The sequence below is a fragment of the Trichoderma atroviride genome, chromosome 1 (assembly GCF_020647795.1).
Source record: "Trichoderma atroviride chromosome 1, complete sequence".
Taxonomy (NCBI): Eukaryota; Fungi; Ascomycota; class Sordariomycetes; order Hypocreales; family Hypocreaceae; genus Trichoderma; species Trichoderma atroviride.
In genome coordinates, this window is record NC_089400.1 from 255149 (window position 1) to 271124 (window position 15976).

Sequence of the window (15976 nt, forward strand, 5' to 3'; positions counted from 1 at the left end):
GCCATTTCCGAGGCGCGTCCCAAGCAGGATACCCGCGGATCCAAGCAAAGAGGGCTGGGAGGCAATCTATTCTGCTGTTCAAGTGCACACAAAGGCCCGTAACCGGCTAGCATTCTGTCTTTTGCGAACAGAAAAATCAGCCAAGCCTAGACCAGGGTTGAAGGGCATGTGAGCTCATTGGGTAGAGCAGAAGCGTTTGTGTCATTGCGAGCAACAACAAAATACTGCACTGTAGAAGCAAAGCCTTGTCTGGCAGCGGCTGCAGACGAAACATGGCTCCAAATTGGTACACACACTGAGAATAGGAGCCCTTCTTCGGTAGGGTTCCGTATTACCGCTGCCATCCTGTAGAAAGGAGCAACAACTAACATCACATCTCGTACATACTGTAGCCAGTAAAGTGAATAGGCGCCCTGTCAGTTTCAGCCATGAAAACAGCAGAGAAGAGGCCACATAGCCCTGCACATCCAAGCTGCCGTCCCGATCGAAGAATGATGAAACCATCGGCTATCAGACAGCCAGGCGTCATCATCAAACCTCGACTGATCGCCGCGCGGATCGCAATGCAAGCAGCAAAGCCGAGAGCCCGTGCTCGCTCGTCCATGCAAGTCGACACAGGCCGGACAAGCACCGTCAAAGAGCGATCGCCGCATCCCAGCCAGAGCAGCAAAGGATTCACGCCGAGTCCAAGGAGCACAGGCCACCGGGCAAGGACCCTTGCTTGAGCCCAAAAGCTCCAGGAGGCCAGGCCAGATCCAGGTCTCGCTTGGCACAGGATCCAGCGTGAGGCTATCCCAGGGCCGGCTAGATGCGGGCCACCCGCCATGACAGGGAGGAGAGGAGAGCAAAGCTGCTGAGGCAGGGGACGAGCAAGAATAGGAGACCCGGCCTGGCAGACCGCTAATTGGCGCGGCGCAGTAGCGGTACGCGGGCCACGTGCGGAATCAGGGCTGGTCGCACGGATCGCGCTGGAGCTGCGGCAGGCCAGCCACGGCCGCAAACTGTGTACGTGGCCGTGCACGTGTACAAGTACCTGCTGGCCCCTGCGGCGGGCGGCCAATCACAGCGCCCAGATGGCCCGTCTTTCGCTCCGGGTTCTAGTAAGATCTAGACAAACTCTATCGAGTCACGACGTGTGCAAATATTGACTGGAGCGCTGGAGCGCTGGAGTCACCAACGGCATCACGGGGCCCTCCCTTCCCTTCATCTTCATCTCCGAGACAGCAGAGAGACAGCACGGCCCAGAAGGGACGAGACCCTTGCGTTGGCGTGCACAGCGCCTCTCAGTCTGCTTTGGATCATCGACTCAAGCCACCAGTCAGTACAGCATGTTGGAATCAGGCATGGCCCTCCATCGCGGCCGCAGCCAGTGCTGCACTAATCACTAATCCTGCTCCAGCAGCGTCTAGAGCGTCCGAGGCGTCGCACATCTGCTGCCAGGTGCATCAGGTTGACGCAGCGGCATGGCAGCGGCGGGCACCGACGGCCGTTCGATTGGACGCCTCCAACCCATCCCCATAAACCGTCCTCGTACCATCGTCTACGGGAGCAGTGCTTGTGCGAGTATGTTGTAGTACGGACAGCCTCACTGCTCTGCTCGGCACGGGTGGGACCACTGCTCCCTTGTCGACGAGATTGCTCAACCAGAAACAAGGCTGGTGAAGCATTGCATGAGGGCTGGGCGGGGACCCGGTGATGGCTGATTGGCTCGTGGCCTCTGCATTGCTCTCTTTGCAGGTTCCTGGCATCGCGTCCCAATCAGACGACGACGCCGTCGCCACTACCGGATGCAAGCGTCCGCTTCTGGCTAACAACGACTGTGCCATCGGCTGAGCAGTTGGCTCATCGCTGCTGCGGGCAATATTGGCCACGTTTGCTCCGTACCAGCACTCACAATGCGTGGTTCTGATATGCGGCATGCAGCCGGGGGCAGGCAGCGAGGTGGTGGACGACTGGTTGAGCAAGTAAACGACAAAGGACTGGTCTGTGGCGACACGGGAACCGAGCCTGGGTCACTGGATTCTCCAGACAAAGATGGAGCACAGTACATACACGCTCCCTTGGGACTTGTTGGCAGCAAAGCAGCACAGCAGCCGGCGTCGATGCTTCTCTCCAGCTGTGTCCACGTTCGCTACGGGGGCCGCCAGCGACGGCCAGCGCAGAGGAACAACTTGATGCCAACAACGCCGGCCGCGTTGTCGACCACATGGCGCCTAATCATATTATTAGAACCTGCACTGCATTCCTCACATTTGCCATTGGCTGGCCCCTTTTGTCTTTCTTCCTCTGATTTGGCCAGCAAACGCCTCACACGTTAATCCGAAAACTGGCACTCCTGAATCTTGTCTGACACCCGTAGTGCTCGTACAGTGCTCCAGCACTCCAACGGGGAGACTCAACTCATACGGTGCTGGTATGAATTCTGCAGCACTACCAGTATACAGGACGTGGGCTGGCAGAGCACTCAGCCACTCGGGCCAGTCACAATACGGTAGCGATCGCTATCTGGCTCCTGCAGCAACTCCAAAGTACATACAAAATCGGCGTCTCATTGGCTGGCCGTGACCATCGACGCTATCACTATTGATGGGGGAAATGCATGCGCAGCTGCATTGCTCAGCGGAGCAGCACAGTGTAAGCTACGCCGTCTTGTTTTCTTGCTTTTTCTGTTTCGCTGTCCCTCATAACCGTTCGTGTTGCAGGTTTTCCTACCCACTCCTCCACTGTATTGATGCTGGTCTAGTCTTTGCAGTACAGGATGAAATGGCCGCTTGCAATCATCAATCAGCTAGGTATCTACAGTACAGTATTATACCCGCTCATGTCAAGTGCTGCCACGGCACAATGAAAGGAGCTACACCATGTAGCTTCCCTTCCGTGTCATGATGACTTGACACAGGAATCTCTCATGGTTGGACAGAGAGACTTATACTAGAACTAATACCTACTTGTAGTACTTGTAAGCATCAGGTAGGCAGGTTGGCAGCCAGCAGGCAGGCAGGCAGCATTGCTTCATGCATTTCAGTCTGGCTTTGCTGCCTATACCCACCAGAAGTCCTGGTGAGGGTCAGCGTGTTTGTGCCGTGCCGTGTTTTTGCCGTGTCTCCTTTGGCGCTGTGATTGCTCAGGCGGCAGCGAGAGAGGAGCAAAGGACCCAGCGCATACCGAATACAGACGACCTGACGACAAGTATACACAAAAGACTAGCTGCTGCTGCGGAGTACAGCATACTGGACCCAGAACATCACCCGTTTCTTTCACAATTCGCCTCCGCCACGGAAACTTTGCTTGTGGCCTGACAAAGGTTGACCAGAACTTCCGTTTCCATTCCAGCAGCCACACATTCGAACGGCATAGAAACGCATTGAGTCAGGCTTGGTCAGGCTTGGTCTCTCTGGCTCTCTGCCAGAGACGGGAAAGATCATGCCAGTCACGCGGCAGCCCATGACGCTTTGCCTGGAGAGTGAGCTGTGTGTGGGTGGTGGGAAGAGGCCAGTCAGTCCAGTCCAGTCAGGTCTAAAGCAGTGCGAGTGCACGGTTTGACTGATGAAAGCAAAAGGGCGTTGACCTACAGTACGGTGGGCCGCCGCAGATCCGACACTCGCCCCATTACGGCTCAATCTTTCACTGTGACACCGTTGAAGCCGACTGGATCGGGGGGCTGGAATCGCCCAAGTGTTTCCTTTGGCCACCATCATTGACGTTGTGAGTGGGACCAAGGGTTCGCTAGCGCAAGCCGAGCACAAGGGGGTGTGTGTGTGAGGGCGAGCGAGCAAGCGGATGACACAAAGTCACAGCGAACCACTTCATTTGGTGTGTCAGAGCATCCTCGCCTCTCGTATATTGCTCAGCGTCGCGCCACGATCCCTGCCTCGCTAGTCCCGCGCCCACCACGGCTGGCGATGAACCTGGTAGCGCTGGTTTAAGAATAGCTGGCGCATTAGTTTCCCCCCTGCCGACTAAGACACCACCCATGCCATTCATCTCTTCCAACAGACCAGGGTCTGATGAGCTTTTACAGGTGGAGCCTTTGGTGTGGATGCTCCACGCAATTCTCAAGCCCCGAGACGAAGAATACGCCTGGGGTGCGTCTGCTGGGGTCTGAACGCCGCCTCGCTCTACCCAAAGATCCACGCCGTGTCCTAAAAGTGCAGCTTGATATCTACCTCATGTTGCCCACTCTCGGCCGAGGAATCAATTACACGCATCACCACGTTCACGACTTTCCTTCAACGCCCTCATCTTCCGTCAATTCAACTTTCTCTTCTGGACTTCAGGACTCCAGGCCATTTCATCCTCCTATAACATATCTCTTCTACCAGTCTGACAACCCTCGCCACCCGGAAGCAGTTGCCAATTCAACGCCGTTCTTGACCCGTTTGTTCGGCTGTTCGAGAACCCTTTTCTTTCTTCTGGCCTTTTATACGACTGCTCCTGGACCTGATTGGAAGTTCGATCTGTGATTCTAGGGAACCTCCCTTAACGACCTCGACAACTTCTCAACAGGATTAACGCATCATCACACTCTTATCTCGAGGACTTTTTTTTCTTTTCTTTTTTCTTTAATCATCCTACTCGCCTTATCTAATATCAAATCTCTCCATCCTCTGGTCTGGTACTTGACTTGAATCCTTGGACCATTGAACTTTTTTTTTGGAGAGCCCCCTACAAGTCGCTTAACATGCAGCACCATGCCCCGTATGGATATCCCACTCCCCCGGCCTCTCCCACGTACGACGACCCCAAGTGCAACGTCCAACAGCCCTTTGCGACACGCACTTTCCAGCCCCGATGTGTGCCCCTTGCCCCAGAACAGCGTATAGGACGTCTTCTTGAGGGTAAGCTCCAGCTCACTGATATTCTTGGTACCGGCGCATATGGTGTCGTCTACACTGCCTTGGATATCAACACTGGAGTTCGGTATGCTGTAAAGTGCCTGAGCAAGTACAATGCCGATGGAACACCACTGGAACGTCGCCAGATTGCCTACCAGCAGCGAGAGATTCGCCTGCACTACCACGCATCGGCGCACCCGAATGTGGTGTCCATGCTAAAGATTGTGGACGATCCTGACTGCATCTATGTTATTCTCGAGTACTGCCCCGAGGGTGATCTCTTCTTGAATATCACAGAGCGTGGTCAGTACGTGGGTAAGGATGAACTCTCCAAGAAAGTGTTCCTCCAGATCTTGGATGCCGTCGAGCACTGCCATAACTTGGGTATCTACCACCGGGATCTCAAGCCTGAGAACATCCTTGTCACCGACAATGGAGAGACCGTCAAGCTCGCCGACTTTGGATTGGCCACCAGTGAAGACCGCTCCGAGGACTACGGATGTGGCTCGACCTTTTACATGAGCCCAGGTAAGCAGCATCTCAACTTTGGAACAGATCAAATCGAAAAGAAGAAGTTGGCTAACGACAATTGTAAAGAGTGCTTGGACCCTTCCGCAAGGAAACCCTACTACATGTGTGCCCCCAATGACGTCTGGAGTCTGGGAGTAATCCTGGTTAACCTCACTTGTGGACGCAACCCATGGAAGCAGGCTTCCTTCCAAGACTCTACCTACCGAGCTTATGCTCGCTCTCAGGATTTTCTCAAGACTATCCTGCCCTTGACTGATGAGCTCAATGACATTTTGGGACGCATCTTCAACCCCAACCCCGAGCACCGGGTCACTCTGTCTGAGCTGCGGAACAGGATCATTGCATGCTCCCAGTTCACCGTCTCAGCAGTGGCTCCCATGAACGTGCCCACACCCACTACCCAAGACCAATACGTTTCCAACGAGGACGCAATCGTCGCCGACTTTTGCGAGTCCCTCTCTTCTGCTTCTGCGACATCGGATGAAGGCTCGCTCGTCTCCAGCGTATCAACTCTTGATGACCTTGATACCGATGAAGAGGATGACGACTTCATGTCCGACCAGCAAGACTTGCCTCAGGAATACATTCAAACATACGAGCCTGAGGAACTGTGTGAACAGCAGCCCATCTTCCATGGCCAGGAATTCATCCCACAACAGTACACTGGCCCTGTTCCCGTTCCTCTACACGCTCCTATTGTCCCAATTCCTGTGGTGGAAGCACCTATACCGCACATGCCCTGCCAGCAGGTCCCGGTGCCTATCCAGGCGCCCATTCCTGTGCAGCCTGCTTGCACACCGAAATCCTTCTTCCACCTGTGGGAGGTGGTAAAATACGTTCAGCAGGTGCCAATGATGCAGCATCCTGCACCTTTCCACCAGCAGGTGTCTTTCTTGTCGTCGCTGCATAGCTGCTACTAAGCACCAACATGACGACTATTGTAATATCTTTTCGACACCGACTTCCAAAAACTGTTGGCTTTATTGAACATAATGCTTCCCTTGATTTTACACGGGCATCAAGACCCAAAGGCTCGAAGCCAAACTTGTCGAGAACACCTTATCTTTTTAATGCTACGCAAATTCGGATCAAAAAGGAAAAGAAAAGGCGTTTCGACAAAATTTCCGCGACAAAATTGGATGTCTCAATTTGAGATATCAAAAGCCTAATATTCGATTCTTTCTGTGTTGTATCTATCGACCAATTTTTAACAATTCGCCTTGACCGCACTGGTTTTTCTTTTTCTAGCGAGGAGTTTTTATTTTTATTTTTCTAAAAGAGGAGTTTGGGAAAGCGTGTCCTTGATTTCGAGGCATTCAGTACCGGCGCAAGAATATATATCTGAGAGAAAGGGGCATACAGGACATTTCTTTTTTCTGGAGAATGAGAGACGGGGAGTTATTTGTCAACTTTTTTGATGGACATGAGATGGAAACGACACTTTGACGATTTTGAGAAAAACACAAACCCGATAATGGGAAAGCTCTACTCTTGAGCTGGATTTCACAACACTCCTTCAATACTGGAAACGACAATATGGCCGATTTCCAGTCAATTCTTTGTTCTTTCTTTTGTTTACGATGGGCAAGGAATTTGGGCATAGATGCCCAAGACACAATGTTGATTTGGTGTCTTGTTTGTGAGAGATTACACAAAGATAGAAGATTTTGGGCTCTAGCCCACGCGGAGATGCTTAAATTGCTACCGCACACGTTTTACCAGAGAGAGATAGACGGGCAGAAGTCCAAGCCTATCAACACAAATATACGTTTATCAGATACTATAAAATGTCTTCCACAATGTGCCGTTAGACTGTCCTGGGAGATTCTGCTGCGATGGAGACAAAACGACCGGAAGAGCTACAGAGCAGCAGCTCTGAATGAGATGGGGGTAACTGCGAAAATGCTGACTCCCCCCAGACTGAATCTGACAATGGTGTGCTAACTACTATCTTTAGTGACGTGAAGTATTGATCACGAACACTGCTCAGGCTGGGCCAATACTTCAGGCCGGCGACAGGATGGGCAGCCAATTTTACCACCCAGGTCTACTACCTAACCAACTGCTACTGTTTCTCCAACACCGATGGAACACGCTGCGATTCTATGGGTAACATGTGGTCCCAACGCCAGCGAGCCAGTTCATCCCCTGAGCTAGTGGCCGCAGGTTCCGGGACCCAGTCAAAGATTGACAAGATACAGTATAGAAAGAACGCGCCATTTTCGGAGTGGACAGGGGGCGTGAGGAGCCAGCGCATTAGTAAACGAGCTCTGCATTACTGTGTGCCATTGTGTACTTTGTTTCTCTCACCCAGTCGCAGGTGGACAGAATGAATACTTGAATACTGGTCTTGACAAGGTGAATCAGCGGAGAAGCAGAAGAAGGGAGGGGCCCTTGGTTCTAATCATGGGACTGGCGTGGCGCCAGCCTACTTTTCCCTTCAAGTGTTTTCTTTAGAAGAGGCAGTAGAAGGGCATGTGGATGACGCTAAGCTCTGAAGCTACGATAGACGAATGCTAGCGTCTTCAATGATGTGGAGGCTTATGGGATTCCTGGATGAAGGCCAGATGAGCTGTGCTTTTTTTGTTGGAGAAGGCGAAATTAGCGCGGCATGGATTGCAACCCTCGTTGCATTTTAGCACGGCAACGAGGGAAGCATTGAATCAACTACTCCGGAAGGGGGGGCTAGTTTGGTCTGGCGTTGGGTAGGAAAAAGAGGCAGAAATTGGCTTTTCGGCTCTGGGCTGGCTCGATGTGACGCTGTGGGGTGGTAAGGAACCGATATCACAATCTGGATTGGAGAAGCCCCATGACAAAACTGCGCTTGGATAGGACTAGATTGGGCTGGGCTCTGGAAAAGAAGAGGGGACGGCAAGGACCCAGACCACCCTTGTTGAAGGGGGGGATAAGGGAAGCTGGGGGGGGGGCTTGCTATTCTATTCGCTGAGAGCAGAGATTGGAGATGACGAGGGTATGAGAAAAAGGAGCCAATGGCTTGGGAATAGGCAGATGTGTGTGGAGCAAGTTGCAAGAAAGGAAAGGCAGGGAAAGGGAAAAAAAAGCTGAGCAAGTGATATCTGGCTGGGCTGTGTTGGGTGGAGGAGGAGCGGGACTGCAAGCTGTGCTTCTCATTGGAGAGACGGGAGGTCGACGGATGATTGTTTCGGGCATGGGCGAGCTGCTTTGATGCTTGGTGCTTGATGCATGCTTGATGCTTGGTGAGGTGGTGTGGTGAGGTGGTATTTTCTGCAACATGCAAAGCTAGGGGACGTGCCAATGACTGCATCTCGTAAGTTGGCCAAAAAGGCAGGCTTACTTGGATGAGTCGTAGCGGCAAGCAGTAGCGTTGCAAGAGGGAGCTTCCAATGAGATTGGATGGATGGACGGGAAACGAGGCAGAGCCCATGGGGAGATTGATAGAGAAGGAAAGCTGCTTTGTAAAAAATAAGTGGCGAAGGGCGAGGGATCGTGCCTGGTTGGTTCGATACAAGGGGACTTGCACGGAAGAAGCCTGGCTAGAAAGCCCGCTGGGCAGAGATGATGGACTGGGTGTGAGGCGGGAGGCGATGATTGGGTCGATTCAGTACATATGGACTATCAATCAATTTTGCAGCTTTCCAAGGGTGGTTCGCGGGCAGAATCTGGAGGGGAGGCCTGGGTCTGGATGAGGTTGAACTGCGTGTTAGTGATGAGGGGGGGATTTGATAAGTGTAGAGAGAAAACTGGCTATGACGGCTGCGATGATGCCATGAGGCCGGGGCGGATGCAGTCATGGTCTTTTTTCTGCCTACCTATTACGGCAGCCACTATCAGTGAGGCTGTTTTGGAGGTTTGTTTTTGTGATACGGTTGGCTTGATGATGGTCCCCGGGCTTGAGGCAATCGAGATGCAAGGCATATCCAAGACGGACAGCCAGCATGACGAAGCAGTGCTTTGATACTGTACACCACTTTTGTGTTCCTGTCTACTTTCTTCTACTGCAGCATGGTGTCATTACTTCCAAAGCAAGCAGGGCGACGGGAAAGACGCAAGGGGGATTCTTGACGCAAGCCACAGAGATGCAAGGAGAGTCTAGATTGGCATGCAAGCAAGTAATCATTCTTCCCGTGGTCAAAAAGTCATGACAGCATCCCGGACCTTGCTCGGCTTTGGCTCCAACGCGTTCGAATATTGAGGCTGGAGATTCCGTCGATAGTAGCAAATCCGCCCTGGTAAGGCGTTCACCCTACTTGTACAATAATAGGACTTGCTCAGAAAGTCGAGCTTATTTAGTGCTATATCAGGATCTACCAAGGAGCGTTGTTCGACTTGGGCGCCGGGCAGGATTTTAGTGGCTTTTGGGAGCTGGGAGCTGGGAGCTGAGCTTTGGAGAACTAGCAAGGCCTGCCTTGGCTGGAGTTTGAGCCAGTGTCACTGGTGTCACTGGTGCTTATGCACGTTTGGTAGAGATTTACGTGTATTGCTTGTATGGGGAAGTGAGAACAGGCTATATTCTCGTAATGATATCGAGAAAGGAGATGGTCCTCGAGGTATCATCATAGAGCATGCTGCAAAGCTCTGACATTATTCAGGATTTACTGTAGGATAGCAAGCATTGCTACTGCAACGGCCCGTCCGTACAAAAGTCACTGCAAGGAAACGAATCTTGGTTGGACGTCATGTCCAAGCCTACGCCCGTACGAACATGCAAGATTGCATGTAAGTAAGCCGGGCTCCGTGTCCCGATAGCGCCATCTGTCTCTCCCAGGCCAGGGCTTTGCTCATCCGTAAGACATCCGCAAGGCCAGTGCACCGACTATCAAACAGTCAGAAAAAAGGGAAAGCATGAGGAAAACAAAAATAGAGGCCAGAAGAAGGAGAAGAGAGACAAACCACACACCACCCCCCCCGTTGTATGACGGCAACCTCACGGGACCCAAAGACACAGCGGCATGGGTGACGGGCTCCTCCAACATCTGACCGGGGATCGTGGTTTGGAACTCGGAGAAACGGCTGGCTTTCTTTTCTTTTCTTCTCCTTCTTTCTGCTGTTGGGCATCACCCTGGTCAAGCATCATGGCAGCCTGGCTAGCAGAATAAGACCAAGATGCTACTGTAAACTAAATCACAGCCGGCTAACATGGGAAGGGGTTCAAGCTATTCCTGTCCCATGGCAAAAAAAAAAAAAAAATGTCATCCTGGATTTACCCCGTAATCGAAGTGATGAGTGACGGGACTACAGTAGAGTCAAAGCGTCCATCACACCGCTTCTGAGGGGAAACGGCTGGAAATCCAGTGGCCGGGATGATACTGTACTGTAGCTGCGAGCAGCCGTTGGATAGTATTCTTGGGCAGCTGAAAAAAAAGAGAAAAAGCCCATGAATATGACTAACTGGCTAGTACGACCGACGGGCTGACAGAGTGACAATCAAAAATTTCAATGCTTAGAGCCAACAGCCGAGAGAGAGAGACACACCGAAAGCCTTGCGGGTTGGTGGAAATTGCAGGTGCTTGTGATTGCATCTGGCTGATTTGTGGCTGTCTGCAGGATTCCTGAATCATTTTGCAGCAAATCCTCTTTTTCCTCTTCACGGAGCACAATCATGCCGTGCCGCATCCTACAGGGGAGGACCCAGGTGCTGCGAGTTGCCGAGCGGTATTACTTGTGCATGCTGTACTGGACATACAAAGTCGGTCTTGGAAGCGTGTAGTTGGTGTTGCTGTACAGTATGAGTCGTTGCTCAAGAGAGAGGCAAAGCAGCGGTAACGCTCTCACTCACTTCCTCGCACTCGGCTCAGGCTCAAGCACAAGGCCATGCCATCCCTTCTCTTCTCGTCCACATCCCTCCCGTCCTTGCATGACTTACAATGCAGTCGACTCTCCACCTTTGCTTGAAGCAGAGGGAATGACCATCAGACAAGAAACAAACAACACAAGACAAGCACCTCGATAACGGGGCCGAGAATCTCCCACCACTCGCTACGACGCTCTGCTCCAGAAGGGGGGGCAGCATCAGCTTCTCTCCCGTCGCCACGTATGTGCACCACATGGATAGCGCCACTATGCATGTCTCTCCAGGATGGGGAAGAGAGCCAAGGTATACAGTAGCATCTGCCAGCGACTAACACAAGTCAAGGCGCAGCTGTGAGGCCATGTGCGAGGAGCACGCTGTATCTACTCTTCTGGGCCACTGGTTTAGCAGCGTCCAGGCCTACAATGCATCATGCAGAGAACCTCCTCCCAATGTACGAATCCAGACGTCTAGACGAGGAGGCAAAAAGAGGGTCAGGCGGCATTTGGCCCGCGCTACTGCTGTGACACGAAAGAGCACGCAGTCACATGCGGTGCTTACTGTTTGCGGGAAATAGCGGACGAATGCAAGAAACAGAACGCTGTAGGGCTTGCTCTTTGTGACGGGAGCTGCCTTGTTGCTGTGGTGAGAGAGGAGCCTTTCAGGTGAGAGAAGGCAAACAAGAACGTGAGAGTTGACAGCCTGAGCAGCTCGCTTGGAGACATGTTGCTGCTTGGGTCGCCGTGCATGATTTTGGCCCAAGTTTGTTTTTTATTTACATATATTTCGTGAATGAGATTGATAGTCATCCATCTGTACAAGCATGTCAGGGCCAAGAGAGGATGACTCTCCCTTGCAGCGAGGAGCATGAGTGTCATATCTGTTATACATGATTTGCCATATCTTTTGTACGGAAACACCTCCGTGCAGCAGCAGCGTGGCATCAAGCAGCAAGTATCCATCCAGAGATGGGCTCGGGCAACAACGTTCTTATCGGGTGCTTGGCAGGAAATTGACCCTTGCATCAAAGCGCGGCTGCCCATGTGGTCAAGAGGAGATCCTCACTATTCGCCTCTCATCTTTCTAGCAAGGCACGGGATGTGAAGCGGTATGCCCAATGCCGGGCCTTCTCCACAAGTCGTTTGAAAGGCAACTTATCGGTTCTGAATGATCCAGAATTACATATGACTAACGCCCCAGTGAAAGCAAACGAGATGTCGACTAGTGAGCCGTGATTTTGAATGCTGACAGTCTCCGGAAGGCCAGGCTCGAGGGAGGGGTCCACCGGCAGTTGTCGTCGTATGGCTTCCCTTGTTGGTATCGTGTCTGGATTGATATCGTAGATGAGCCGAGACTCTGTGAGATGCAAGGGAAGCAGCCATATGATTTAGGCCCGTCTGAAGCAGCTAGCAGTAGTGTCCGTTGTTGCGCAATGACATAGGTCTTCATGTTGGCAACACCATTCGCCGGCAGTCGCTGGAAGCCATCAGTTGCATTGCATCTTGCTCGCTCGGCGATGGCTTCAAGCGAGTGCCGGTCCGCTGTGGCATCTAGACCCGGTGATAAGTTCGCCTATTGTGTTTCTCTATTACTCCGCAAGGTATTCTGCATTTGGCCGAGACTTGGGCTCAGCTACGGCGTTGGGCTGCAACTGACGGTACACCAATAGCGCCTTATACAACCAAAGGGCGGATCACCGCCAAGGCCCAGCCACAGTGCATCGGGTCTCTCTGATACGTTCCATCACCTTGTTTCAATAGTTTTCAGCAGCCCAGTCTGTCGGGCACGGTGGATCAGCAGAGGCGACCGCCAAAGGTGTGCGTTTCCCTCTACTGTGCCGTGGCCACCAACGGACTCCCGAGCCTGACCCGATCCATTGCATTGGAATGGAGCCATTGGAGGCGTATGGTAATTGCAGTTGTAGTAATAGCACAGACCAGACCAACCAAGACGCCCCGTCCGTCTGGTGGACGATTTGATTGCTAACAAACTGGCCCTGCCTAGCTGATATCAGCCTAGACGGAAGCCACCGTGAGATTATGTGATGGATCGGGAGAATCATTTACAATGTGGTGGCAGTGTTATACACATTGCAGCACGGCTGTCGTTAAAGTCAAAAGCGTCTAGTAAACCACGGGATGGCGTTACACATATTGAAACAAAGGGACTCCATCAGTATTAGGCTGCTATTCCCTATTCTCCACAAGGCTTGGAGTCTATATCAACAGAGTTTGTAGTGTCGGTCTCGGGGTCTTCCTGATGGAATGGCGGACTGTGGGGGCACCGCTCCGGGATGCGGTTGAGATGCGGCCGACCGGTACTGCCGGGAAGTGCATACGTAACACTCTCTTTGGAGGGATTAAGAGGAAGAACAGAAACCCACAGTATCAGTATCAGATCCACGGAGCTTTGGGGATTTGCGAGGCCGCGGAGTTGAGATCTTGGGGCGCAAGAGAGCGGGAAGCCAAGGCCTTGGTCAATTCGGAACTGGATCGGTGTTTAGAGAGGAGCAATCTTGAGAGGTTTTGCTTCTTTAGTTGAGCCAAGTACCCATGCTGTTAAGATCCGAGCCTTGGTCACTTAATCCGTAACTGTGAGACTGTTGAGGTATTCCTCCTAGACTCGGGCAGAGAAAGATACACTCTTACTACTACAGTGAGAATGTTGGGATTATTTCGTCGGTTGAAAGCTACAAGATGGTGCCTCTAGTTGGTGGCGATTGGAAGCATACGTCGAAGCTTTAAGATCTAATTCCAGTTCCGCCTTACAAATTCACACACGGACACAGCTAACTACATTCCTGACATTAATAAGATGCACCATTATGCAACAAATGGATGCTGGTAAAGCCATTTTCCCTTTCTCATGTAATCGGAGAATGCGGATCCAGGCTTACACCGTATATCAGATGCAATTACTGAAAATGGGCGGCCTGCCTGTCATTGCACGTGTAGTACTGAAATGACACTCCAAGATATTCCGATTTGAAAGCGGCCCAGAAGAAAGATATGTCACTGTGGTACTCAATCGGGGTTGAGCTGCTTCTTATCACGGCTGCCACGGGACATGCAGAGATTTGCCCCAGGATTCCACACTCTCCGGATGACGATAAGCGGTGATATGCTTAACCAGGCCGGAACAACTGACTTGTGTTGCACCAGAAGACTATCACCTATACAGATAATAACTGGGTATGTACGTGATGAATTTGAAAGTACAAAGTCTAAGTCCGCGTAATGCTGATAGGGTTCAGCACGATGCTATTACTATCGCCACGAGTTCTTACTAGGCTTGAGAGGGGAGTGTTGTATCCTGTATTAACGATGGTGATTGATGACGAGGCCGTGATTCTTGGCCGCATGTAAGAAGGTGACATTCAGCGACTCAGCTGTCTGGAGGGGCGAGGGAGTGTCTTGAGTAGAATCAGAAATAGCTCTGACTTACAAATGGGACATGATCCTAGAAGCTTTGGATGTTGCGCGAGAAAAAAGCCTTGCTGAGCAAAATTTCTGGTCATGTGAACCTCTGGTATTTGGAAGCTCGAGAAGGTCTAGTTCTAAGTCTCTCTTTTTTTTTTTAATAAGCAGTACACCAACGTGAAGCCTTCCGGACCTTTGAACCACCGGAGGCTGTGATAGTTCGGCTCCGGTGAGACCACTCGGGGCGAGGCCGGTGTGGGGCCGGATCCTGCAGTAAGATAGTAAACTGACATCTTTGGCTATCTAGCATTTAGAAGATTGATATTCTAGGACTCTTGTGGTTGACTGCTGTTGTAATGCATCTTTGTAGCTTTAATGAGTCTTGGAAATATCTGCCAACGGTGAACTGAGAGTCAACGTTGGATCATCATCCAATACGATGCTATAATAAGGGACGAGCGCCTCACTCGATTAATGCCTGTACAGAATGGGTACAAAGATCACGCCCTTGTAGGACTTTGGAGAGCGTTGATATCCAGTACGATTGCTCATAACGTGCGTATAGGTGGCTGTCCTCGGTAAACTTCGTGCAAAACTCGTAGAAGCATCTTACACTCTATTCATATATACTGATATACTACTACAAAGGGGGATAGATCATTACGTCTCATAGACGAGTTGTATTGCCTTGACAAACAATACTAAACGCGTTGCTGTTCAAACTGATGGTCCACCCAACAAAGACTTTGTTCACACTACACCAGGTCTTTCACAAAAAAACAGCAGTCGTGCTTGACTCCACTCGACGACTTTGCATAGTTGGGGCAAATCCCCCATTCTGTCCATCCAGTCTTCAAGTAGAACTCCCTCGCCGGCGTCTCCTTGGACGTATCCAACAACAGCATCTCCAGTGCAAACTCTTCTCGCGCAACCCTTTCCACCTCGTCCATCATGCACTTCCCCAGCCCATGCCGCCGATAGTCAGGATGCACCATCAGCTTCCGAACCTCACCCTTGAAAGTGTGTGTTTCCTTTGGCATCCTCGCCAACTGCACCGTAGCAACGATCTTGTCACTTCCAGCTGGTGTCGCTATGAGCAGCGTGGTCGTAGCGAGTGGTCCCGTCACCGTGGGCATGAGCTCGAGCCAGTAACTGTCTGCCGTGTGGTCGGCGAGCGGCGCCAGGAACCCAAGGGACGAGATGTCGGGCTCATCATTGATGCAGTGCTGAAGAAGGGCCCGGAGCGAGGCGAGATGCTTCTCCACAGTCGAAATATCTGTCACGGAGGACAAGACGAACGCAGGCTCGTTTTTGCTACCCATGCTGGAGCCCCTGGCCTTGAACAATAGGAGTCGAACGATGAAGAACGTGATGCCTTTGATGCTCTTGGGAGTAGACTGGCGAGTTGGTGAGCGAGGAAC

General features: G+C 51.7%; 6 protein-coding genes across 6 annotated transcripts; 3 read left to right on the forward strand and 3 right to left on the reverse strand.

Moving 5' to 3' along the window:
• Positions 1-1073: 1073 nt before the first annotated feature.
• On the forward strand, positions 1074-1521 carry TrAtP1_000088 (uncharacterized protein; the record flags this gene model as incomplete). The annotated part of the gene is made up of 3 exons (XM_066110440.1): positions 1074-1100; positions 1155-1317; positions 1400-1521. The coding sequence occupies 3 exons, from the start codon at positions 1074-1076 to the stop codon at positions 1519-1521; spliced, it is 312 nt and encodes a 103-aa protein (XP_065966512.1).
• Positions 1522-3973: 2452 nt separating this feature from the next.
• On the forward strand, positions 3974-4463 carry TrAtP1_000089 (uncharacterized protein; the record flags this gene model as incomplete). The annotated part of the gene is made up of 2 exons (XM_066110441.1): positions 3974-4085; positions 4150-4463. The coding sequence occupies 2 exons, from the start codon at positions 3974-3976 to the stop codon at positions 4461-4463; spliced, it is 426 nt and encodes a 141-aa protein (XP_065966513.1).
• Positions 4464-4681: 218 nt separating this feature from the next.
• Positions 4682-6286, forward strand: TrAtP1_000090 (uncharacterized protein; the record flags this gene model as incomplete). Its single annotated transcript, XM_014091971.2, has 2 exons — positions 4682-5363; positions 5433-6286. 2 exons carry the CDS (start codon positions 4682-4684, stop codon positions 6284-6286), a joined length of 1536 nt encoding a protein of 511 aa, XP_013947446.2.
• A 3748-nt stretch (positions 6287-10034) lies between these two features.
• On the reverse strand, positions 10035-10321 carry TrAtP1_000091 (uncharacterized protein; the record flags this gene model as incomplete). Its single annotated transcript, XM_066110442.1, has 2 exons — positions 10035-10161; positions 10239-10321. The coding sequence occupies 2 exons, from the start codon at positions 10319-10321 to the stop codon at positions 10035-10037; spliced, it is 210 nt and encodes a 69-aa protein (XP_065966514.1).
• A 2036-nt stretch (positions 10322-12357) lies between these two features.
• TrAtP1_000092 (uncharacterized protein) lies at positions 12358-12585 on the reverse strand (the record flags this gene model as incomplete). Its single annotated transcript, XM_066110443.1, has 1 exon — positions 12358-12585. One exon carries the CDS (start codon positions 12583-12585, stop codon positions 12358-12360), a length of 228 nt encoding a protein of 75 aa, XP_065966515.1.
• A 2725-nt stretch (positions 12586-15310) lies between these two features.
• TrAtP1_000093 (uncharacterized protein) lies at positions 15311-15877 on the reverse strand (the record flags this gene model as incomplete). Its single annotated transcript, XM_014091970.2, has 1 exon — positions 15311-15877. One exon carries the CDS (start codon positions 15875-15877, stop codon positions 15311-15313), a length of 567 nt encoding a protein of 188 aa, XP_013947445.2.
• Between the last annotated feature and the right edge of the window lie 99 nt (positions 15878-15976).